At 36.4% G+C, this 26,708-nt stretch overlaps 1 protein-coding gene across 2 annotated transcripts in view; it reads right to left on the bottom strand.

Moving 5' to 3' along the window:
• SLC25A12 (solute carrier family 25 member 12) overlaps nt 1-26,708 on the bottom strand; it is a 107,833-nt gene that overhangs the window by 51,959 nt on the left and 29,166 nt on the right. Inside the window, exons 2-7 of one of the 2 annotated variants that reach the window (XM_020990963.2) lie at nt 23,138-23,241; nt 19,278-19,417; nt 14,147-14,293; nt 10,497-10,635; nt 8,974-9,067; nt 7,130-7,214 (exon numbers count right to left, since the gene is read on the bottom strand). In XM_020990963.2, coding sequence (XP_020846622.1) covers nt 7,130-7,214; nt 8,974-9,067; nt 10,497-10,635; nt 14,147-14,293; nt 19,278-19,417; nt 23,138-23,189 — 657 coding nt within the window. In that variant the 5' untranslated portion in view covers nt 23,190-23,241. The remainder of the gene's footprint in view (nt 1-7,129; nt 7,215-8,973; nt 9,068-10,496; nt 10,636-14,146; nt 14,294-19,277; nt 19,418-23,137; nt 23,242-26,708) is intronic. The other variant, XM_020990961.2, reaches the window with a different exon arrangement.

The following is a 26,708-nucleotide window of genomic DNA, read 5'->3' as shown; positions in this document are numbered from 1 at the left end:
CCTCTACCTCCTTATGCAATCCCGTTCCATTCTGTCTCCTCCAATACCCTATCACTTATTTTCAATCCCTACCTGTAAACTGGCTCTTTCCCTACTGTCTACAAATATGCCTATGACTCTCTCATCCTGAAAAAAATCCTCTCATTTGATCCTTCCATCCCTACAATCATCCTATATCTCCTCTGCCTTTGTGGCTAAACTCCTCAAAAAGACTGTCTACAATAAGTACCTTCACTTTCTCTCCTCTCAATCTCTTTTTAACCCATTACATTCTGGCTTCAGTTCTCATCATTCCAACTGATACTGTTCTACCCAAAGTTACCAATGATTTCTGAACTGCCAATGATTTCTGAATAAGCAATCTTCATTCTCTTTGATGTCCGTGCTGCTTTTGACACTGATGATCACCCTCTCCTTGATACTCTCTTCCTTCTAGATTTTGGGGATACCACTTTCTCCTGGTTTTCTGCCTACCTAACTGCTCCTTATCAGTCTTCTTTGCTGGATCATCGTCCAGATCATGCCCTCTAACCACAGTTATCCCTCAGGGGTTCTGTCTTGGGCCCTCTTCTTCTTTTGGTGATCTCATCAACTCTAGAGGATTTAATTACCATCTCTATGATGGTAATTCTACTTATCCTGCCCCAACCTCTCTATTGACCTCCCATCTCAAATCTCCATGCATTTCAAACATCTCAAAATGGATGTCCAGTAGACAACTTAAACTCAATATGTTAAAAACAGAACTCATGGGGCAGCTAGGTGGTGCAGTGGATAGAGCACTGGCCCTGGAGTCAGGAGGACCTGAGTTCAAATCTGGCCTCAGACACTTGACACTTACTAGCTGTGTGACCTTGGGCAAGTAGCTTAACCCTATTGCCCCCCACCACACACACACACACACACACACACACACACACACAAATATAGAACTCATTATCTTTCCCCCTAGACTGTCACCTGCTCCTACCTTCCCTCATGCTTACAACTAAGGAGTCATCCTTGATTCCTCACTATCTCTCACTGCAACCCCCTCCGATAGACAATCAGTTGACAAAGCCTGTCACCTTTGCAACATCTCTTAAAGACACCCCCTTCTCTCCTCTAACATTGCCACCACTCTGGGCAGGAGCCCATCACCTTATACTTGGATTACTGCAATAGCCTGCTGGTGGATCTGCCTGTTTCAAGTCTCTCCCCACTCTAATTTATCCTCCATTCAGCCCCCAAAGTGATTTTCCTAAAATATAGGTCCAACCATGTCACTTCACCATTCAATAAACACTGCTAAATGCTCTGGCATTCAAAGGCCTTCATAACTTAGCTCCCTCCTACTTTTTAAGTCTTCTTAAACATTACTCTTTACCACATACTCTTCCTTCCAGTGACACTGGACTCCTGGCTGTTCTACAAGCCAGACACTCCAATCTCTTGACTCCAGGCATTTTTTCTGGCTGTACTCCACACCTAGAACACTGCCTCCTCAACTCTACCTACTGACTTCCCTGGCTTCCTTTAAGCCCAGCTAAAATCTCATCTTTTCCAAGAAGCCTTTCACAACTCCTCAATACTAGTGCCTTCCCTCTCTTAATTATTGCCTATTTTTCCTACCTATATTTGTTTGCATGTTGTCTTCCCATTAGATTGTGAACTCCTTGAGGGAATGAATTGACTTTTGCCTCTGTTTTTTTGTTCTGTTTTGTTTTTGCCTTAGCCTTTAGTTCAGTACCTGGCAATAGCAGACACTTAATGAATATTTATTGATTGATTCATTGACTAAATCATACCACCCATCTCCTGATAGAAAGGTACAAAAAGAGACACTGTTTTTTGGACATGGTCATGTGAAAATTTGTTTTGATTGACTATGAATGTTTGAAATGGATTTTGTTTTTCTTGCGTCTTTAATTTGGGGAGAGAGAGTTGGTGGGAGAGTGAGAAGGTGGATACTGGCTAATTAAAGCAAATTTTTAAAAAATAACTACAATTTTAAAAAAGCTATAATAATGTAAATTAAAACAACATGAAAGGGTAGCCAAACCCAAATTAATGGACAATCTTGGTCATAGAGAACAGATATTTAAATACATTTTGCTCTTCTCCAAAAAGAGGTAGAATATAAGGATGAAATTCTTCTTAAAGTGCAGTTACTCATCTTTGCTTAACTTTTTTTTTCTTTGTTACTAGAGGGAGGTTGTTGGAGGTGGAGGAGAAACAGAATAAAAACTGTGGTGCAAAAAATAAAAGATATCGATAAAATTTAAAAATAAACAAACAAACATTTTATTGAGTACAGAAGAGCAGAAACTGAGGAGGCTGAAAAAGATGAAACAATCGCCTATCTCAAAGAAGTACTATAAAATGCAATAAAAAATGATTCACCTGGTGGCTACAGAAAGAAGAGAAAACATATGAGTCACCCATCTTATCTTCCCCTTATCTGAACTTTTGTACTCTACCCCTGGGATGCCAGGCTCTGATTGGTAAGTCTTCACTTTATCTTGTATAGATACAGGCCCCCATACCACTTCTTCAACATCTCCACACTATGGTGTCCATATTGTGGCAATCATCTTCATCTTTACCCTAAGAAAACTTAGTACTCCACTTTTGGGATGCAGGACTCTGATAGGGGAACCTTCACCTTATCTAGTCTAATAGCCCCCCCACAACATTTCCAGGCCATCTTCATACCATATCACTGCAGAAGTCCATCATTCTCATATCCATCCATACCCCACCCTCAGTTCTTTTATATTGTCTTTAAAAAAATATACGTAAAGCACTGAAGAGTAAACAGAAACAAAAGAAGAATTTACACACTGAGAATAAATACATACACAACAGAAGTAACAATACTTCAATATTTTAATAATCTGTAATTTCATCAGTGTGGATGAATATTTCTTCTAACAAAAGGACCACTGAAATGTAATAGACATGGTCTTCAGGAGATGCTATGACTGACAAATTCATCAACCTATGGACAATCTAGTGAGGATCCTCTGAATGCAGTGAAGCTAAAAAAAATACTTTAGCCAAAAAAAGTACTGTCCATTTACAGGTCTATATTTAAAGTCTTTCTAGTATGAAAGGAGCTGACAGAGCCTACAACCTCTGTTCACTTCACAATAAGGCTATGGTATAAGACCTCTGTATTGGTAGTGGTTCTACAGTTATAATTTTTTAAAATACTAAGAAAAGAGAATACCTATAACATGAAATTAACAGAAGTTCAAGTAATATAATGAGGTGAAATGAGAAAAACCTTAGGCAATATGAGAAAAGGTGGTCTGAGGTCCACCCAGCTTTAGATTTATGAACTCAAGATATTTTTCTGGGAGAGAGAGAACAGAAGACAACAGGATGGAGGGAAATGCACAGTTATCATAATTATAACTGTGAATGTGAATGGAACAAATTGACCCATAAAACAGAAGCAGATAGCAGAATAGATTAGAAACTAAAATCCAACAATATGCTGTTTACAGTAAACACATTTGAAACAAAGAGATATACACAGAGTTAAAACAAAGAGCTGGAACAGAATCTATTATGCTTCAGCTCAAGTGAAAAAGGGAGGGGTAGCAATCAAGATCTCAAAGGAAGCAAAAGCAAAAAATAGACCTAATTAAAAGAGATAAACAGGGATACTACATCTTGCTAAAAGGCAACATAGACAATGAACACCAAAAATACATGCACCAAATGGTATAGCATCCAAATTCTTAAAAGAAAGGTAAATTAGTTACAGGAGGAAATAGACAGTAAAACTATACACTAGAATAGACCTCAACTTCCCCCTCTAAGTACTAGATAAATCTAACCATAAAATATATAGGAAACAAATTAAGTAGATGAATAGAATTTCAGAAAAGTTAGATATGCTAGAGCTCTGCAGAAAACTGAACAGGAATAGAAAGGAATATACCTTTCTTCTCAGCTGTACATGGCACCTTCACAAAAACTGACCATTGATTAGGGCATAAAAAACCTCACAAACAAATGCAGAAAAACAGAAATATTAAATGCATCCTTTTTAGACCATAATGCAATAAAAATCACATCCAATAAAGGGCCACCAAAGCATACATTAAAAATTAATTGGAAACTAAATAATTTAATCCCAAAAGATGAGTAGGTCAAAGAATAAATCATAGAAACAATAATTTCATTAAAGAGAATGACAATAACGAGACAACATTCCAAAATTTGTAGGTTATAGCCAAAGCAGTGCTTATGGGAAAATTTCTATCTCTAAATGCATACATCAATAAAAGAAAGAGCAGATCAATAAATTAGGCATGCAATTTAAAAAACTAGAAAAAGAACAAACTAAAAATCCCCAATTAAATACCATTATGGAATTCCTAAAAATCAAAGGAGAGAGGAATAAAATTGAAAGTTAAAAACAACATTGAACTAGCAGTAAAACTAAGATCTGGTTTTATGAAAGAATCAATAAAATAGATAAACCATTGGTTAATCTTATTTTAAAAAAAAGGAAAACCAAATTACTAGTATGAAAAAATGAAAAGGGTAAATACACCACCAATGAAGATGAAATTAAAGCAATTATTAAGAGTTATTTTGCCCAATTATATGCCAGAAAAACTGACAATCTAAATGAAATGAATGAATATTTACAAAAATACCAACTTCCCAGATTAACAGAACAGAATAGAATACTTAAATAACACTAGGCAGAAAAAGAAATTGAACAAGCCATAAATGAGCTCCATAAGAAAAAACTCTTAGGACTATATGAATTTGCAAGTGAATTCTACAAAACATTTAAGGACCATTTAAACCCAATACTATATAAACTATTGGGGAAAAAAATAGGTAAAGAAGGAGTCCTACCAAATTCCTTTCATGACACAAATATAGTCTTGACACCTAAATCACTGAGAGCAAAAACAGAAAAAGAAAACTACAGGTCAATTTCCCTAGTGAATAGTTGGGCAAAAATTTTAAATAAAATACTAGCAAGGAGACTACAGCAATATATTGCAAAGCTCACACACTATGACCAGGTGGGATTTATATCAGGAATGCAGAGCTGGTTCAATATTAGGTAAACTATCCAAACTGAAGACTCTTTGTTGTAAAGACTAGAGAGAAGGTTGTATTTGATATAGTGGTTTCCAAAAACTATTTAGACCAATCTGTAGATTATTTCACCTTATTCCTAGCTTATTTTAACAAGTATTTATTTAGCAACTACTATATACAAAGTACCATGACAGGCAGTGGGGATACAAACACAAAAAATGGATGTCTCTGCTATTAAGGAATTGGTAACCACAAATACTGTATGGAAATAAAGGAGACAAAGGTGGCAACTCTAAGATGGAATCTATTGATACTACTCAAAAATTCATTCCCATAGCTATAGCATAAATTTAAATCCCACCTATAATCCTATGGAATAAGGTACACTTGTTCCAAATCTGCTTGTATGATCTCAGATATGTCCAATTATTTTTGTAACTTGTTGCACAAAAAACTAAAAATCATATCATGAATCAAAGTGACATTGGTTCTTCTTCAAAATGCATTTCCCAACCTTTTTGATGCTAAGGAAATGGCACACAGGTAGGGGAAGCTCTTAGAATAGATAGTGGGGATCATCAGTACCAGTTGAACAATGGGAAGAATGGAACAAATGCTCAGGCCTCTTCCTGGATGCCCCCAAAGGGCCCTACTACAAATGGCCTAGAACCTTTGTTTAGATCTCCAACAGCTAGAAAGCATCTGAGTTGCCAGAAAATGCTGGTAATTCATCTCTGAACCTGTCTTCAGAAGCCAATTCATGCCAGGAACAGTAATTACATAATTTTCCTAATGTAAATGAGATAGGAGATATCTAGACATGAGGCGCCAGAAATTGCAAAGCATTTCTCAGACCTCCAAAGAAACTTTCCACTATGCTATGGGTAAGAGACTCAGAGCAGCATCAGGACCTTAAAAAAAATCTAGTGTATATTGTTTTAAAAAAACAATTAAATATATTCATAGATAAATAGGTAGACAGATAGATAGATAGTTTCCTTTGCAGCCAAAAATTCTGAGCAGATCTCTACTCTCTATTCTCAGAAGGGACAGGTATTTTGTTCTATTAAGTCCCATTTATTTTCTACTTTCTCCTCTTCACTCCTGTGATTTCAACTGCCCACTGGAGACAACACTAACTCCCAGAGTATTTTGATAGGCACTGTGAGAATCTGTACTCAAACTGGAAAACAACCAAAAAGATAATTTCTGTCCATCTTCCAACAAAGCTCTCACTTTCTGGGTATCTCTTATCATCTTAAAATTTAATATATTCTACTATAGCAAACTTTCAGGTGCTACAAAAAAGAAGGAACATAGATCGAGATGAATTATAATATAAAGTTGAGGTTTTAAAATTAAAATAATTCAACTCAACCCTTTAAGGAAATATTTGTGAAATAGATTGGAATTAGGTTACACTTATAGGAATTAGAAGATGTTATATTAAGCCTTTTTAAAATAGAAAAAAATTAAAGGTTTCAAATTATTTAATGATAGTCATGATTATATCTACAATTCATGAATATAGACATCATTTGGTTTTTCCATGTATATACATGTATGTGTGTGTGTGTATACACACTCATCTGTTCACAAGTAGTCTTACAAAACACACTCATCGAAAAACTTATTTCATACAGTAGTAACGTTTTGGGTTGTGTTGTGTCTTTTTTTTAAATAATATATAAATGTCAACTTAATTATACAAAGTGAACTTAATAACACTAACCTTTAAACATGACTAGACAGCTGAAAGAAAAAGATTGCTAATCCCAGAGAGATCAATTCTATGTGTGTTTGTGCTGGTATTTTCCTTATTTTAATAAGTTAAAGGGGGAAAAACAAAAACATAAGCCTTGTCCCTTTATCAGAATTTTTCCTGGATGTGTGGGTGGGGAAAAGAAGAAAAGGAATTTAAAGAAAAAAAACTTGATCCTTTGAGCAAAGTGAAAGTCTCTTTATGGGAAGCAGAATATTAATTTTCACAACAAACATCCAGAAGCTTTATACCTTCATTAACTTGCTCTTTCAGCATTTTAAAAAGTCATTATATTTATGGGATTCCTCCTACCTGCCTCTGAAGTTCTGCCAGGTTGTAAGGTAAGGCACCTTCAGCCAACGGTGCTATTCTCTCAATATCTGCCAAAGTCAAACGCCTTCAGGTGAGAACATAGAAGAGAAATAATTGTTAGATTAAACAACAAATATAAACCACTGGAGTAAAAAATCTTTACTTACTACAGCACAAAAACAAACAAAACTTTCAATATAAACAATGGGGAATTATATCATAAAGGGCTTTGCTTTAGAAGAGACCCTAACGAAGTATATCATACATTCTGCATATAGTAGGTGATTAAGGTTTGCTGAATCAAGCTGAATTTATGTTAGAAATCAACATAAAGACATTACTATATTAAGCACATCATTACTGCAAGAGTCTATTTTGCCAATCACTTAAAACAGAAGCGTTAAACTTATGCTCCCTTGCCCATGTAGTCCAAAAATTCTGAGTGTTGTCTAAACCAGATTAAAATGTTATTGGGAAATATTTATCAAAAGAAAAAAATACAATACAGTATAGATAATGTTAATTTGTGATTTTCTAAGTCAATATTAGGCCTAGGTTTCTAATTAAGTTTGACAGTACTGACTTAGAAGACCCTTTTAAGTCATACTTTAAGAACTACCTTTTTTTGTCCTCAAGGTATCTTAAAACATTAGACTCACAAAAACAAGTTTGTAACAGCTCTGACATACACAGAGCAGAAAAATAAATTACATTTATGCAGGTGAAAAAGAAGACTGAGAATTACCGATCTGGACAAGACTTTAAAAATACTCTAGCCCATTTTATAGCTAAGAAAGCTTAGATTCAGAATCTTTAAATGACTTGCCCAGGGTCACAATGACAGATGATGACAAAGCCTGGACAAAAACCCAAGTCTCATAACTTCCAGATCAGGGCTCTTTCTATTGCATGCTAATAGATAAATAGCAACCATCACTTCTCTTGCCTGAACATTCTGTCCTTCTGAAGCAACAGATTACATGTATACACAAATCTCAGGGGAGAATGCAAGTTATTACGCAGATCCTAGCACTAGGTCCTACTTTCTATATTGAGTATCCAAAAATAAACCTAACTAGATTATCTTAGGGATAAGAGAATTCTGGCTGACTAAAAAAATTTGAAGCTGACTTAATTTTTGTGCCTTTTCTAATGAGAATTAAAATATATAGCAGTTCTAGGAATAAAGAGCCACTAGGTATGAGCAAGAGAGGTTCACTTTCAAAAGTTAGACCATTTTAATAGGATATAATTCCTTTATCCCACTGGGAATTGAACATATTTTACTTTTAAATCCTTTGGTGCCTTGATAAGTCACACAACATTACTGTAGTTTGGTTTCTGTTGCATGTAAAATATTGTCTGCCTCCACCTCAAAAATGAGCTAACGTTGTCCCCTGAGAGAACAATGAACACATGACCACTCATCACAGAAGATTCTCTCTTCTTTGAATAAGGGTCAAGTTCCATAGATACCTTATTCATAACACCTTCTGATAGTAAATCTATAATACTTTCTTCCTTTCTTTAGCACAGACTAGAACTCAGAGGTTCCAGTCCCAACTCCACTTCTTCTTTGTACCTCGTCCCCTAAAGGATAAGCAAAGTCATAGAAAAGAAGACCCAGTCCATAGAATAGAGCCCCTGATTTCTCTGTCTTTATGAACACTTGGACAACAACTTAGGTACAAGAGGAGCAGACAACTGACTCCTTAATTCAGCTCACACCCACTGAAGTTCTACAGACCATTATTTACTTTCTCATAAGATATACAACCAACATCTACATGGAGTTTTAAAACTGTTGCCTTATAAAATAAATATCCCATTATTGTAATAGTTACCCAGTGGCGTTGTACAGGTCAGCAAGCTGGTACAAAATATCAATTTCCAATGGTGTAACTTGTCCATATCTTATCGCACTTTGGGCAAATTCCTCTGTTTGAGGAACAAGATAAATAGTCTTTAAATTTGTAGCACACATACCACACTCTTACTTTATGTTAATGCAATCTGGAAGCTAAGGGTATACAGCACTTTGAATAACAATAACCAAAACAACAAACACTATACCTGAATTTAAACATTTACACACATACATATGCACAGAGAAAAATATAGTTTTCCTCCTCAAACATTCCTAGAACTGATGGGAGTCTAAATGCAGATTGAAGCATAACTTTTTCTTCTTTCTTTATTATTCTTGGTTTTGGGGTCTGTTTTCTTTTGCAATATGGCTAATATGGAAATATTTTGCATGACTGCACATGTAAATCTATATCCAATTGCTTGCCATCTCAAAGAGATGTTAAAAATTTTTGTTTACATGTAACTGAAAAAAATTAAAATTAAATCAAATATTCCTAGAGCATTTTAGATACCTCCTTTGCCCCTCCCCAAACTTCCTACCTTTCATATACTTATCTGTGTATGGATTCTTCTTGGAATCCCTTGCTTCTTTCAAGACCCAACTCAAACAACACCTGAGGCCATTTCTCATTCCAGTCTACCATTGTTAGTACTCTCCCTCCACCAAGAAATAACTTTGTAGTTACTTCTCTGTGTACAAGTTGTATTCCCCTAGTAGAATGTCAACTCCCTGAGGAAGGACTGTTTCATTTTTATCTTTATACCCCCTATGCCTAGCCCAGTGGGCATCGAATAAATATGTATTGAATTATATATATCATATCCTCAACTTCCTCTCCAGTAGAATGTAAGCTGCACAGGGGCTGGGACTGTTTGCTTTCATCTTTGTTTCCCAAATGTCTAGCCCAGAAGAGATACTTAATAAATGTCTGTTGAACTAAAAGACCCAAACATCTATTTAAGAATTATTTGTGCATTACTAAATTACCACAAAAATGAAAAATGTTACCATGCTGGGATTATCAAAGGTGAACAGCATCAAGCTAAAATTCTTTCTTTAGCATGCCCTTTGGTTTCAAGAGTCACAGGTAAAAATGACTAGCTCTTTTCCACTCATCTAAGTCTCCCTAATAGAATTTTTAAAAGGAGTTACCTTCCTAAGACACAATAACAAGGCAATAGTCACTGTTGCCCAACATACCACCATGATTCTTTCAAATCCGTAGTTCCATCTACAGACCTGACACCCCAGTCCAAACATTTTGCTCTTGCAGCATCACTGCCTTGCTTTACAGCTTAGCCCAAGGTTCCTTTCAGAGACCTGATAGCTCCTTTCCTCCGTTCTTCACCGTTACTATCTCATTGTGGGGCATGAAGCTCACCTGGGAGAGCACAGACTCTCCCAAACCCAACATTAGGATAGTAAACTTAACCATTTTCTATGGAAGACTAAATGGAAAATGTAAAGACCTTAACAACAAAAAACAATAAAACTTACCCTTTGTGACTTCAACATCTTTCCTTGTGCCAGCTAGAGTGCTGTATATCTTACGAACAAGTTCCATGTTATTTAGTAGGGAGTTAAATGCATTGAAGTAAGAGAAGCTAACCTGGTGGGCAATACTTCCACCAGCTGCCTAGAAATGAAACGACATAGGAAAAAAAAATGCATTTTCACCCGACTTGGACTTTGCTAGAATTTGATCATTATTCTGAAAAGAACTAATCCATAAGGATAAGGAAGTTGTCGTGCTTAAAAAAAAAGCCAGGGGGAGGGGTGGGGAGTGTTCTCTTGCCCTAAGGGGAACCCTTTGCATTTTAGGCTTTAAGGAATAAAGGCAACATTAGGCAGCTGGACTTCATGGTTCATCTGTAAGGTCAGAACTAGCAAATAGAATTCACAATATGGGAAAATCATTTCTGTTAAACATTTCTTGGCTAGCACTCATCCACAGAACTACTTGTCTGCTCTGATCCAACTAAACTCCAGTCTGCTGACCTTCAGGGAACAATCTAAGTAGCATCTTATAAAATACTTTTCTTCACATTAATACATTTTTCAAGATTTTAAGACTTTTAAAACAATATTATCCTATTTTTAAAAAAAAAGACTGTTGCTATAATTTTATCTTAACATCTTAATTCTGCACTTAGGTCCTGAAACATAGAATAGGATTTTAGAACTGGAAGAGACTCAAACACATGCCACACTTTCCAGCTCTGGAGTGGGGGAAACACTCTCTGTTTCTATCATTCGAAACTCAGCTCAAAAGCCCAGCATGACCTCCCTTGTTCCTCACCCTTCTTTCTACTTAGAACTCAGGTATTACCTTGTTCATGTTATATTTTGTTTTGTTATTTGTGCCTCTTCTAGTACAATCTTTGTAATTTTATGGACAAGGAAATCGAAACCAAGGAGAGATTAAAATGACTTGCCCCAGGTCATACAGGTAAGTAACAAGCAGAGACAGAATTCAAACTCAGATCCTCTGACTTCAAATTCACTGCTCTTTTCCCTGCTATAAGTACATTAAAAATGCTGTGTGAAGTATGGTTACAAAATTTTTTTAATTGGCAGGGAGAAATATTTGGCCCTAGGCCCTACAGAGAACTCCCATCTGCCCTCTGGACTAAGAGAAGGAAAAACCTTCATTGTTGTTGCTGGGTGAGGAGATGACTTCCCCTATACCCACCCACTTTATAAACCAACTTCAGGTTTACAAAAGCGTGAATTACAAAATGGATGTAAACCAAGATTGACTGTGTTGTAGGAGCAAATATTCTAAATTCAAAGGGATGCTTACAAAGTCATCAGGATGATTGTTTTGATCCCAGAAATTATTGGTGTAGAGAAAAAAGCACAGGTAACTGCAACACAAGTGCCTCCCACCTCATCTAAAAGTGCACCTGGACCCAAATTAGAGGCCATCTCTTTAACGTAAGTTGAGGCACCAGTCACATACCAAAAGGACTTGAATGACTTACATCCAAGGGGGACTGGGTGACAAGTTCCAGTAGCTTTCAAGCTCTGGATCTCAAAAAGTTCTAATTCACAACCAAGTTGGAAGTTAAATGAACTGCTTACTGAAAGTGTTTCTTTGCCCCAAAGAATCAAATCCTTCCCTTGGGGGCCTCCCCCTCCCCCTCTTTTCTTTGTTTTGGGGGACAGAGGAGGGGATGGTGTAGAATATGTAAGAAGTGGCACGTATCCTGTTCAAATTCACTGGAGAAAAAGAACAGGAGTTGATCTTTCTACCCCAGTGTAAAGCAAAGATAATGACCTTCAGCTGAAACAACAAAAGGCCTCACTGGCCTCTTTCCATGTAAAACAAGAAGTGATCAAAAACGTACACATATGTATAAGGCATGCACAAGAAAACAGACAAGTGAGGGAGGGTCACTTCAGAGGAAGTGCCTGAAAATCTAACATGTTCAGCTACTTGCAATTTATGTGAAAATGAGTCTAAATCTATTTCTGCATTTACAACCAGACTTGGGGAAAACTTGATCCATGAATAATTCAACTGGCTATTTTTCAGAGCTTGGTAGTTTAACAGAATAATGAGCAATGTCTAGACCATAGATGGGCACTGGGTGCCATTTTTGGCATATGAAATAGCTAAATGGCACATAGAGGGAAGGACAAGGGTAAAAGGTCAATGCCAAACTGCTGCCTACATGAATGTAGGCTTTCCTAACTCAATATATCTTCTGCTGTGACCACAGAGGCTAAATGAAGGTAAACAGGAGACACACTGTCCCTACACTAACAAATACTGGAAACAGAGCTCCAACATTTGGGCCTCAATAAGTCTAGTGAGGTAGTGGTGGCCAAAGGAAGGGAAGAAGTAAGGAACATGGTCCACTGAGAAAAATAATTTGACTCCCTAATCTACAGCCTTATTTACTTCTTCCAAACCAAGAGTTGCAATAGGAAGTAAAGTTTCATATTATGTTATTACCTCTTACATAGACTCTTACAATAGCCTAACTAGCCAATCTCTCCCCATTCTAATTCATTCTACACAGCATTGCCAGAACAATTGTTGATTCTCCTCTCTGACAACGATTCACTATTCAAAAAACATCAATGTTTCTCCACTGTCTACTACACAAATTGAACTATTCACTATACCCCCAAATTTCTTACTCTGAAATCTTTGTTCATGCCATTCCTTCAACTCTGTCCACCATTTAAGGCTCAGCTCAAATGCCCAATACTACCACTCTTGTTCCCCAGCCTTTTCTACTCTTAGAACTCATGTATCACCTTGTCTGTGGGGGCAAGACCACATTTTATTTATCTTTGTAAATATGTAGTAAGGAGCAAGACCTTGCCCACAATAGGCACTTAATAGATATTTGGTGATTGAATGAAAGAAAAAAAGGAGAAAAGGGTGAGAGTAAGATGTTAGCTTTAAATAGCTGTAGTTGAAACAACTTTACAGGCAATGAAGAAAGCACACCCTTGCTGTTTAGCAAGCTGTGCTCTATAAGAACTGAAGTGAATAGGAGTTAGGTGGCTCGAGGTAAGGGAACCCAGGATCCAAAGGCAGTGACTTTATGAGACCTAAAGAACCAGAGGTAAGTGCTAATCAATGTCATGTAATGCCTATAAATAAATTTATATGGGGTTTGGAGAGCAAAGTACTTCACTCAATCCAATTTAATCCAATAAACATCATTAAGCATCTACTTTGTGGTAGGTACTGTGCTAAGCACTGGGGATACAAATAATAAAAAGAAAGGCAGTCCCTGCCTTTAAGGAGTTTATAATCTAGAGATGGAGGGGTCTAGCAACAAAAAGGCTCTAGCAATTCATCTTCTTTTATTTCCCAATTAAAGGGTATGTTTATCAATATTGGAACAAGGTTCTTCCATAAAGCGACCCCCCCTATATCCATGAAATTAACACATAATCCATTATTTATGGGTTATCCAGCGCTCTACACACACAAGCCTTAATTTCCACGTAAGGAAATCTGAACCTAAAGGGCTTAGCAGGTCTAGGCTACACTTGGAAATCAGACTAGACTATTCATCAGAATACCTGGCATAGAGGCAAAGAATTAAAGCTGTAGATAAGGAAACATTCTCTTGAACTACATTTCCATCCTGAGAAAATCAAAGTACTTGCTCTTTACTTACTGAAACTAAGTTTTCCTCCACAAAAGGAGTGAGCATGTGGGACCGAATAGTAACCATAATGTCACTGAAATCTAGTCCAGTGATCACTCCACTTTTGCTTTTATCTTTCAGGGCAAAGGCTTGCCTTGCATGTTCCAGCTGCAGCTCCTATAAGAAATAATTAGAAACAGAACATTAAATTGGCCTTAAAGTACATGTCATTAGCATATGTTGCAGGAGAAAAGGGAGTTTCTTTCCAGACACAGAAATGAACAATGAACAGCACTGTGTTTACAACAAAGCTTTTGATTTTTTCTTCCTAAGAGGCATGCTTTCTTGCAAATGTACTACATATTTTTTTTAAATGTTATACATATTATTCTAGAGGAGAAATGATGAATCAGAGCAAGGCAATATAGAAAAGAGAAGGAAAAAAATTAGAAGAACCTTCAGATTTTACTTGAAAAGTATTCCACGCTGAAAATAAACTATATTTTCAGATCTTTATTTCAGCTTTAAAATTATGTTGTAATTTATTCTCTCCTGCTTGGAAGTATCCTTGTCATCCATAAGTACTTCTTGAAATAATGGTTTAGGTTCATTTGTGGCTTTCCAATGCTAAATGTTGCAATCAAAGCTTCTCTCTCTCAATAAATGAATTAGAGATAATTTCTCAAACAATTTTTATTTCAAATGAGCTCAATGAGAAAAGCCAGCAACTAGTTACTTTAATCTTTAGAACTTCAGACTTAAAAACTGTCTTAAAAATTTCACCTCTCATATTTAGCTGTAATCTTGTTTTGCCTGAGTCATAGTCAATAATAATGTAATAACCAGTAATTTTTCTAAACTTTTCTACAACTAAACTTTATAACAAATCAGTAGTATTACCAATAAAGATCTGGTCACCAATAATGCCCTGGATCATACAAAACATCAGCTTCAATGGTTCTTTCCTTTTTGGCCTACAATGTGATTCATAGAAACTAATTAGCACAATAGAATAATAGTGCAATTAGGTGTTGTTTGTATGAAATTACATGGAAATAATGGCCAATATCTAAATATGTATGCATTGCATTAAATATAAGAATAATATGGTACTTTTCATTAGTAATTTCTGTATAAATACAAAATCAACAAACAGTTACTGAGAAGAGTCCTTTGCAAACCTAAAGTATCATGTGCATATATGCTATCATCATTATTCTTAACAAAAATAACAACCACCACTAATTTGGGATGGAGGGAGGCACTTAAAGTAGATCTTGACAGAAATCTCACCCTTATTACTAATTTATTTCTTATTTTCTATCACTCCCAAGAATTTACTATCTTCCTAGCTACTCAAGCCATTAAGTTGAGAGTGATAGTTCAGAATGCTGATATTTGTCCCTAGACATTCCTTTAAAACAAAAAATCTGATCTATTTGTAAAGACTGAGAAAAAAAATTCAACATTAAGGCATGTTTAGATTTGCTTGTCATTTGCAAAACAGCATTTAGTTCAGGAAACTGAAAACCCAAACAATAAGCCATATGGACTCATTGCAAATGACAGTACAGAATAAACCACCTGCATGCATTTGCAGTCTTCACTTCCCCCACTCTACTCCAGTCATTTCCCCCCAACAGCCTCTAGAAAATGAAGGAGTCTTAGCTGGCACTTGGTCCTATTGGATGGCTGAAAGAAAGCATTTGCTTCGAAGCAAGAGAACAATATACACAATGACTACAATTATGTAAATGGAAATAACACTAAAAAGGCAGCTGAACTCAGATGAATTGAAATGAACAATCTTGATTTCAGAGAACAGAAATGGAACCCACATCTCTCCTCTCATTAAAGGTGGAAGACTACAGGTTAAGAATATTACATACACCTTTAGACAGGGATGCTTTGTTAGTTGATCTGGCTTAACTAGATTCAATGGAGCAGTTATATTAGGAAACTGAATGACAACAAAAGTCATCAATGTAACATATTTTATAAAGTATTTGCTATGAGTGCATTTTGGAAAGCTCAGAGAGAAGTGACAGGAGGTGGGGAAAATTTCATCTCCTTTGCTCCAAATCAAGGTAAAACCTTACACCTAACACTTTAAAATGCCAGGAATAAATATGCACCTATCACATAAGGAGCATGTGAGTGGCACTTGACAATTCCTGACTCCATCTTTTTTCTCTCTCTCCCCTCCCCAATTCTCACTGCCTATGCTTTACAGGGGTGGGGAGCCTGTGGCCTCAAGGCCACAGGTTCCCCACCCCTGCTTTAGGACTTCATGAGACAGTCAGTGGCAAGTATGTCAAAGACTTAGGAGTTAGATAAATTTATTAAACATCTCATTAAAAAAGGCCTTTAAATGGTCAAAAATGTTCAGATCCATTTCTTTGATGAATACTGTCAAGAGGGCAGGGTACATCGATGAGGAAATGGGAATCATCAGGGCTATACTACAATACAACCCCAAAACTTAACCTCACAAAAGGAAAAATATTCCCGTCCCAAACCTGCAGCAAAGAGAAAGGTGAAAGGTTTGGGTAAATGGCAATAGACTCTGAGGTGCCACCCACCTCCTTTGTTGAGGAAACTAACTAGAAGAGAGGAGGTAGATAGTGAGAATCTTACTAACACTGAAACCACTACTAGGAGTTGAGGGTGATGGTTAGGGAAATTAAAAGCACAGGAAAAAATAGGATTCCTGTTATAGGTAGCTTTTGGTGATGGTGATGATTGTGGTTGTGGAGGAGGACAGGAAGATGCCCACCTGGGATGATGTTTGGCCTTAGTTCCTTATCAAGATTCATTATTTTTTACTGCCAGTATACCATAACCTCTTACACAGGTATGCCCAAGAGAATAGAGAAGAGCTGAGAAAGTGCTATGAAGGTCACAGCTGTCATAGACCTCCCCTTTACTATCTGTTATACCTAAAGACCTCCACTATATAACACTCTCCCCAGGGACAAACACAGCTGAGGAGGAACACAACACATCAATAATGTTATACAGGTAACCAGACTTCCCACAGGTGCATTGCCTTACTACAAAGGTTTCTTCCTGATGTTAACATGGTCAGTTCTTTGGTATAAGTACCAACTTAGGAACATTACATTCCTAAGTCCAGAAGCTGAGATAGCTCTTCTTTGATTAGTCAGCTAAAGGCAATGTCAGAGGGGCAAGAGGGATAGTACTCCTGTCGAGATTACTGACAACAGCTGCTACATTCCTCCCTAACAGATCAATTGGCTTACTTACTGAATGTGACAATATCATGTCCCCTCTTCCCCTCACCCCCAGACCCCTTGCTAAGTCACTCTATTCATCACCACCCCCAGTCTTTCATGCCCAGGCTTTAGCAAGAGCATTGGTAGCAACAGAGAATACTCAGAGAAGTTAAGTGAATCGATTGCAGTCACATAGCTGGCACCATGGCAATCTAATGACCAGTATTCCTTTAGCTTTGTGGTGGCATCAGAGATATAGAGGCTACTGGACAGCTGTCACAGGTCTGTTTTCATGGAGTCCACAAACTCAGGAATGTAGAAGGTCAAAGGGTTGAAACATTTAAAAAAAATCAACAGCTATGTCATGCCTTTGTTGTTGTTCAGTCATTTTTCATTCATGTCTGACTCTTAATGACCAACCCCATTTGAGTTTTCTTGGTAGAGATACTGGAGGGGTTTGCCATTTCCTTCTCCAACTCATTTTACAGATGAGGAAACTAAGGCAAAACAGGGCTAAGTGACTTGCCTAGGGTCACACAGCTAGTAAACATCTGAGGCCAGATTTGAACTCATGAAGATGAGTCTTCCTGACTTGGGCCTGGCTCTCTATCCACTGTACCATCTCGCTGCCCCCTGTCATTCCTAAAGGATTAATTACCTATATCATGGCCTAAGACAATGGTATCAAACTCAAATACTAATAAGGCCCACTAAGCCATATGTAAGGATCCCTGTGGCCCACATATTGACTTAGAAAACTATATACTAACATTATCTGTGTTCTGTAGTATCTTATTTATTCTGTTAACTATTTCAAAATTACATTTTAATCTAATTCAGGCTGCACTCAGAAGTGTTGGGAGCCTCATGTTTGACACCTCTGACCTAAGAAATCAAGTATATTTAGACTAGGTTAATTGCAAAAAAACAAAAAAACAAAATCCACTATCCCAAAACAGTTTTTCAATAAATACAAGGAAATAAATGACAATGGATGACAAAAACCTTGTCCTTGGAGAAATCATGATCAATAACAGAATGGAACAATATCACCCCCTTCCTCCACAAATGACATCATTTTATTTTTATTTAGTGTCTTCATTTTTTTTAAGTATTTTAACTAATAGTTACTTGTGTTAATATTATTAACAACATCATTTATAATGGTACTTTAAAGTTCAAAGAGTGCTTTCCTCAAGATAAGGCAAATTGAGCAAGTACAATTATCTCCACCTTACATATATGGAAACTGAAGATCAGAGAAATTAATTAACTTGTCCACTGGTAACATACCTAGTAAGTATCTGAGTCAGGACTTTAAGCCAGGTCTCTTGACTCCAATTCTTTCACTCTTACCATTACATTACAGTGTCCCTCATTTGATAGCAGACATACAGAAATAACACTTTGAGTTTTACAAACTCTTCACATACATCATCTCATCTGATCTTTCCAACAAAAAACAGTTCAAAAAGGCGCATCCCTCAAATATGAGGAAAAAAGAAGAAAAAATAATTTGGGTTTAAAGATGATATAATGGGGCAGCTAGGTGGTGCAGTGGATAGAGCACTGGCCCTGGAGTCAGAAGGACCCGAGTTCAAATCCAGCCTCAGACCGGATACTTGACATTTACTAGCTATGTGACCCTGGGCAAGTCACTTAACCCCAATTGCCTTAAGAGAGAGAGAGAGAGAGAGAGAGAGAGAGAGAGATGATATAATGGTTGAGAGAGTGAGAATAAGAAAAGGAAAAGTTATAGAAATCATTCACTCTTACTAAAAAAGAGAACAAAAGCAAAATAGAAAGCCTAAGTGTGCTTGAATTTGAATCTGTTCTTATTGTATTGTGAAAGTGAGACTTGGAATGATCTTAGTTCAGAATAAGACATATTCTATTAATTCTAATTATAAAAAGAAATAGCTCACCTGGAGGAACTGAGTAAATTCAGAGTAGGTAAGATGTTTCTTCCTGTTATGCCCAAAATGCAGGCGAATAAATTCACAGTCCCAGTTAAAGGGTATATGATGATGAACAATTGTCTGTCCAAAAATTTCTTTGACATTTTCTTTGGAGGGAAAAAAAAAGTCAATTACATTGAGAATAAACAATAAATCCACCATAATGTTCCTACAGAAGAAAATTAAAAGAAGTTTTAAAAGTCACTATCATCCGCTTCTATTAAGATTAACTGCAAACTTTTTTTTTGTCCTCTCAGAAACATGCACAGGAACACAATTGCTACAGAATATAATTTTACACTTAAGATTGTGTACTATTACATATAAGGCCACAAGATTCTTAATTTCTCTTGATTTAATTTTAATTAGGAAGAGATTTATATCTTGCACAGTAAATGGCTGCTACTTTGCATTCAGGTATAAAATCAATAGTGTTTTCCCCATTCCTCAAGGAGTCGAATTAAGCCCTTTATCAGAGGCATGAATACCTAAATTACAGTATAATGCAATATTTGTCATACTAAGTATGGTTTGATTGAGGCTTGATTATTACATTCACACTAGCCTGAATATGTCTATTGAAGATAGGTATAAGGAATGCCACCAAAAGCATATCATTAGCTCAGCAGCAAGCACCTTATTAAAAGCTTCTGATATTGTCAAAAAAAAATATGGCCTTGACACAAAGCTTCAAAACTCCCATATAAAGCCATGATTATTAGTCTCAATTATTAAAATGTTTTAAGATAAGTGAAATTAGTGATTCACTTTTAAATAAAGAAGGACTAAACACAGAACAGTTACTCTTAGACAGGAACCAGTCAAGCTGTGTACTGTACAACGAAAACCCTTAAGTCTACTCTGATGGCCTGTCTTCATGCACTAAAAATGTCATTAACTTTCTTACACAGTTCAACATTTGCAATAAAAGTCAATTCACAATTGACAGATACTTTAATGAGAATAGACTGGGTATCCTAATTTAGAAACTAATGCCCAAAAAAGCGATCATTAACAAGGCTTAGAAAGCAGGAAGCCTGTTTTACTGACATCTTAAGAACCAAAATTATTTCCAAATTTAAGTCAATTTTATTGTGAAAGGCTGGTACGACCAATAACTACCTATTGTAATGAAGAATCATCAGATACAGACCTATTTTATTTCCCCAGCCAACTTGTTTCTTTCTGGCTTCCCCCTATAACCTCCACTGACTTGACTAAGATGATCTTCGGGTTAGTTAATGGTTGTACAGACTGCTTTCAATGTATACCTTGAATACCTCCTCTTTCCTGATTGAAGCAGAAGAGTTACTAGTAGAATCCTGAACTGGAAATCCTCTTCGTATTGACTAAAATAACCAGTCTTGAACTAAGTCACAGAAATTACCAAGGTTAGAAGAAAGCATTGGATGTCACTGGGGAGATGGGATTCTTTCTCTCTCTCTCTCTCTCTCTCTCTCTCTCTCTCTCTATCTATCTATCTAATGGAACGCCACATCCATTTCTTGCCCTGACATTTTGCAAGTTTTTGATTTCTAAAATTATATCACATGGATTTTCATCACCCTTGTCCAGGAATAGGGTTACTATCTCCAAAAGCAAAATCTAAACCCAAGAATAAGTTGGAACCCTAGCCTCTAACATAAAAAGATCACCCTTAAATCTAGAATCCTATTAAATTTCTACTTCAAAGCACATCATAACTCAGCTAGTTAAGTTAAAGAAAATTAAAAGACCTCTTGCAACCCATGGGGGTTAGAAATATTTTAGCAGACCAAAACAAAAGCTATTAGGGCTGGTGGAACTTCCGAGTGAGTTAGTTCCATTCTCATGATTAATTAATTTTGATGTCTGAAAACAAATGTTCTGGAGTAAAGAACATGAAGGAATTAATGGGGAACAAAAAGGGCTGCAGTTAAATGATTAACAACAAATATTAAGATGAATTATTACATAGCCAAAGAATTTGAAGGGGGAATATTTAAAGAAGCAACTTCCAGTTACTGGTTTAAAAAGTGTATTATTTGCTACCTACACTTAATTTTCATTGAACTGTGGGATGAAGCAGACTCTCTTTTATATAACTACAACATTTCAGACTCTCAGGAGAAACTGGAATTAAAGAACTTGGCAGTCATGGACACAGAAAGCTGTCAATTCAAGAAATTTAAGTGATCCAGTAAAATAAATTTGATTTATTCCCCTCCCCAAATATGTAATTTATAAAGCAGAATTTCAGCTTCAATGGAGACTTAAAAATTAATTGCTGGCAGAAGAAAGCTAATTAGAAAGTGCTAGGTAATTAGAAATGTTATTTTTTTTACAAACTCTCCAGCTATTGCTGGCAAATTCTTAAAATGTCTTTGAAATAGAATATATTAAATGTATTCTAAAATGATGGCTTTGATAACATAAAACAACCTAATTCAACACTTTCACCTTTGGAGAGCTCTCATAGTTATGTGTTTCCAGATATAGGAATGTCATTTATCATGGATTTTGTTTGACTGCTTCCTACTTCTCCAAGGCAACTTACAGTTTTAAGTGCTCAGTATAAGGTTCCGCTATGCTCATCAGAGTAGAATGTGATCTGTCAACTATCCCCAAGATCTTTTAAATGGTTATCTTTGACATACTTATGGTATTCAATTATTGTTGCTGGGGCTGGGTAACAATTTTTTACCTACTTGGGCACTTTAGATATTTTTCCTTTTTTCTAACCAATTTTTCCCTATTGCTGATTTCCTAATACATGCTTAATATAAGGTTGATTAAAGCTACACTACAGAATTAGTGGATTGGAAATCATTTATCTGATTGGTGGCTTAAAAGTCTAACTCTTACTCATCACTTAACCATTGCCAGGATCCTCTTATAAAAAACCATACAAAGGCTCCAGAATTGGGGAGTAATTCATAGGAGGCAGCTCTCATATGTGTGTGTCTCTCTCCCCCCTTTCTTTTCTTGACTGGATTACACTCCTGTGATGAATTATCTCAAGCAGCTGGCTTTCTTCTTATCTTATCCAGTTTTATTAGGTCCTGTGTGACATGAAAGGGAACACCAATAATCTCAAATACAACCAATGCAACTGACTAAAAGAGCACAGCAAGGTCTTTCCAAGAGAGAATCCCGTCTTTCCAGGGGCAAACAAGAGTCTAAGTGGTCACTACCTGTAGTGCTGTTTTAAGTGACCATAGTTCTGGACTAAATGTAAGTGATATGATGATCAACATCCCATGATTAAGTCATGAAGATTATGGGTTGAAGTAGTGGGTTTTTTTTTTGTTTTTTGTTTTTTGTTTTTAATAATAGGCTGACATTGTTAATAGAAGCAGGAATCAATATAAATAAGCAGGAAAAAGAAATGCTAAAACTTTCTGACAACACTATCAATAAACCAACCTCTTACTTCCTGCAGAATTTGGCTTAAGAAATACTATTTATAATTTCCTTTGATTTGGACAATCAAGCCAAACATATAAGTGAGATAGAACAATGCTCTCTCTGATGGTATGAGAGGCAGCATATTGATTTGGCAGGAGGGGAAAAGAGGTAGAGACCAGGAAAAACTGTATTTTGGAGAAAATTTCCACAGGCAGAGCATTAGTGATTTGAGCTGTATTAGTCACGTATGACTAATGTAATAGTTGATTACATGATAAAGTATATTGTAGCACATATGATGTAAATGTGTTTTAATGGCGGTTTCCAATTTCCCCATCAGCCCAACTCCTATCACCCATATCGTCCACCCTCATCCCACCCCTTTTTCCTTAGAGGAGCCTCCTACTAATCTTGTTCACCTTTCTGCAGTACAAAATTACCTCTGACCGGGGCTGGCACTCTTCTCCAAGACTGCCACCATGCCTGCTCCATGAATGAGCCTGGAAGGAGCTGCTGTACCAACGCTGTGGCCAGAGAACTCCTCCTGTAGGTATACAAGCCATCAGCCCTGTGACACAACCCACCTACCATCAGCCCAAAGAACGAGATGTCCAAGGTCATATTTATTCCAAGGATTCCAGCCCAGGAGCCATGGCTTCCAAATTATAGGCTAGGGACCAAACAGTTTTTGGGGTTTTTTTTACTTTCAGAAAAATATATACACATACACACATACGCACATGTGTATATATGTATTATCTGAGTAGCTGAGTTCCAACTTGAGCATCTTAAAAAGGCCTTTTGAGAACTTCCACATATGTAAGAATATATTGAATATCCTTGGATACAACTAGAAAAAAGAAATGGTGAGACTTATGGAATCTAGATTTTCAGGAATTTAATGGTTGAGGAAAAAGAGGCTGGTGGGGCAGGAACCTAGAACTTATAGAGGCAGAAAGACATAGCACTAGCCTGAAGGATCAGATACCTGAGTTCTGCTCCCAAGGATATCATTAGTTCAGCTAGAACAGATCACTACAACCTTCTGTGTCTCCCTGGGTGAGGGAAGCAGAAGAGACATTTTTAATTTTCCATTACCTACCTTAAGGAAGAAATGATGTGAGGATTTGTCAATGACAGCAAAGCATTCTCAACTCTAACCAATCTATGTGCCACTTCACCTCTGAGATAATACTTCATTTAAACAGCATCTGTCACTTTAGAAACCAGATGCTTCAACAAGTACATGTGTTTTATCATAAAACACTATTAAAAGAAAATAACACCTGATCCCCTCCTTGCCTCAAATTTCAAGCTACTATAGGACCTAGCTTTGAGGATTATACATGGCCCACTCAGGAATGGGTAAAGGCCACCAAGAAGAAATTCTACTTCTCTCCTTGAATGATGCCATGGGTGTGCTCAGCTGGAGCTCCAAAAGAAAGGCATTCTATCACATCACACCTTTTGCTTTTTCTCATGTTTAGTCAGTTACTCAATTCCTGTCGGAACTATGTATTCTTCCAGGTCAGAATGTCTGGTTCTACTCATTAGAGGTGTAGCTGCTGAGTTATAAGGTATATGCTGCATCCTACCAGGCCCTTTATGGAAACTGCAGATATAATAGTTATCTGTCTAATCTGCCTCACTCAGGTCTTCCCATTGGGAAAAATGGCAGAGCTTTCTAGCCAGGCAGAAATGAAAAAGAAAATCCAAAATTGTATTTTAAACTACCATGCCCTAAACAACAAAATGATCGACCAAATACAACCCCTCTTTCTAGAAAGCACTACTTTCAGGGGAGAGGATGTTTTCTTCAAAAGGATTATTTGGAGAGTTCTTTCAACAAGAATATTTTCAAATAACTAAAATTCTCCAAAAAACTCCAAGCTCTTTGGAATTAAAATATTTTCTGTGGATGAGAATTTATAGAGAGAATGTAGCACTTTCAAAATGTATTACATTCATCTTATTAGTAAATAGGTAGGACTTCAGTTATGAATGCTTCACTGTTGAGGCAATACACATTTTGACTAAATCCATTACTGATAACTATCGCATCATATAGCATAATTGCTAATCCAGGACACATCAATCAATTCTATTGAGCAGAAGTAGATAGTTTTGATGTGAGTTATACAACAAACTGTCATGCATTGCCTAGTAAACTCAGTGGGCAAGCGCTCAGGCTACTAGAAGGACAGCAGTTATAAAAGTCACCAGGCAGTTATCCACAGCTTGCAATGTTAGAAGTTTTGATGAGGGAACATATCAAGGAGAAACGATGAAATCATTACCACATTCACACATCACATTCACACTTAAGTCCATGGAGTCTTGTGCTACTCTAGGAAATAGTCAGAAATAGACTACAAAGACTTCTCTGTAAGGCCAGCCTCTCCCCCAAAGGTGAGCACCTCTAGTAAGGCAGTACCTCCCTCCCCAAAGTACTATATAGAACCAGACCCCAATTAATGGGCAGTGATACAAGTATGGGTTGTGTGGTATGATTTTTTAAAAAATATTAACTCAATGTTTTGGCTCAAAAGCATGGTATATCAAATGAGAACAAAGGCTATAAAAAGCTAGTACAGCTTAGCCATCTCTATGTAATGTATATACAAACACAACTATTTATATGTATACCAGCCAAGGTACATACATCTTACATGTCAATAATTATACATATATATATATATATATATTATATATATATATATATATATATATATATATATATATTTTTTTTTTTTTTTTTTTTAAAGAATACAGATGAAAACCAAGTGCTCAAGTACATTTATGTAATGCTGTCATTATCAGGATGAGGTACCAAGGACCAAAGAGTTTCTCCTACTCTATTCCACTCTTCATTCTCCCTCTCTACCCCTGACCTATATCCTCTATCTCTCCCACAAACTAAAAGAGAGAGAGAGAGAAATAAATTGTATGAGCAAGTGCCAACCTATAAAACCTTCTGCGTGAATTGTGGTAGAATTCAGTTGGGTTTAAAATTTCCTTAGATATAAACATATGCATGATGGATAAGCACAATAATATCTTTTACCTTTCTTTGTATCTCAGCACTTACCACAGTGCCTGGCCATAATAGATGCTTAACAACCATTTATTGACTGTCTGACTGTTATTCCCTTTAGTAAAATAAATGTGAAACATAGATGAAAAATCTCATTACAATCAAATATCTAAATCCGGAATTCTCGAACTTTTTGGTCTCAGGACCCCATTTATAGTTAAAAAATCACTGAAGACTACCCCACTTCCCAAAGAGCTTTTATACAGGTTATGTCTATTGATGTCTACCATGTTAGAAATTAAAATGACTTAATATTATGAAAATAGTTTTGGCCTTGTAGACCCCCTGAAAAAGTCTTTGGGACCCCTGAGAATACCAAGATCACACTCTGAGAACTAGTCATCTAAATTCTTCTATTGTATATGAACTCTGTAATACTGAACATGATTGGAAATCATCAGTTCTCAGAAAGCTTGTTACCACCTCAATGAAAATATCTGTGTATTTGTCACAATTTATAATATTAAACTTTGAATTTGTGATAAGAATGACGCTGCTTCAAGGAATCAAATATAAAATTATCTCTTATAGTACCTCATTTATTAAGCTTTTAAACTGAAATTTCCATGTACTTAAGATCAGAAAAATGTTTTGTGTGTATAAAGCAGGGAAACATTGGATGAACCTAGGAAATGGTAACACTCAAAGATATCAACTACTGGCCAGTAAGATCAAATAATTGTGTTGGAACTAGGGTCACAATATAGCAAGATACAACTATCTTCACTCCAAGTTCCCTAAGAATCCTCCCATTCCACAATTATGAGACCTAAAAATGAAAAGAAAATAGGATGCCACGGGGTAACAGTATGCACTGAGCAATCCAAAATGCTTAACTGCTTTCACTCTGCCAGGAGCTATAGATACTACATTTGGATTCAATTTAATTTGAATCCTTACTTTTAAATCTTACTCTG

This window comes from Phascolarctos cinereus, unplaced genomic scaffold, assembly GCF_003287225.1.
Source record: "Phascolarctos cinereus isolate Bilbo 61053 unplaced genomic scaffold, phaCin_HiC Scaffold_726;HRSCAF=1367, whole genome shotgun sequence".
Taxonomy (NCBI): Eukaryota; Metazoa; Chordata; class Mammalia; order Diprotodontia; family Phascolarctidae; genus Phascolarctos; species Phascolarctos cinereus.
Note: the sequence above shows the minus strand (reverse complement) of the source record. Positions and strands in the feature narration are given on the sequence as shown.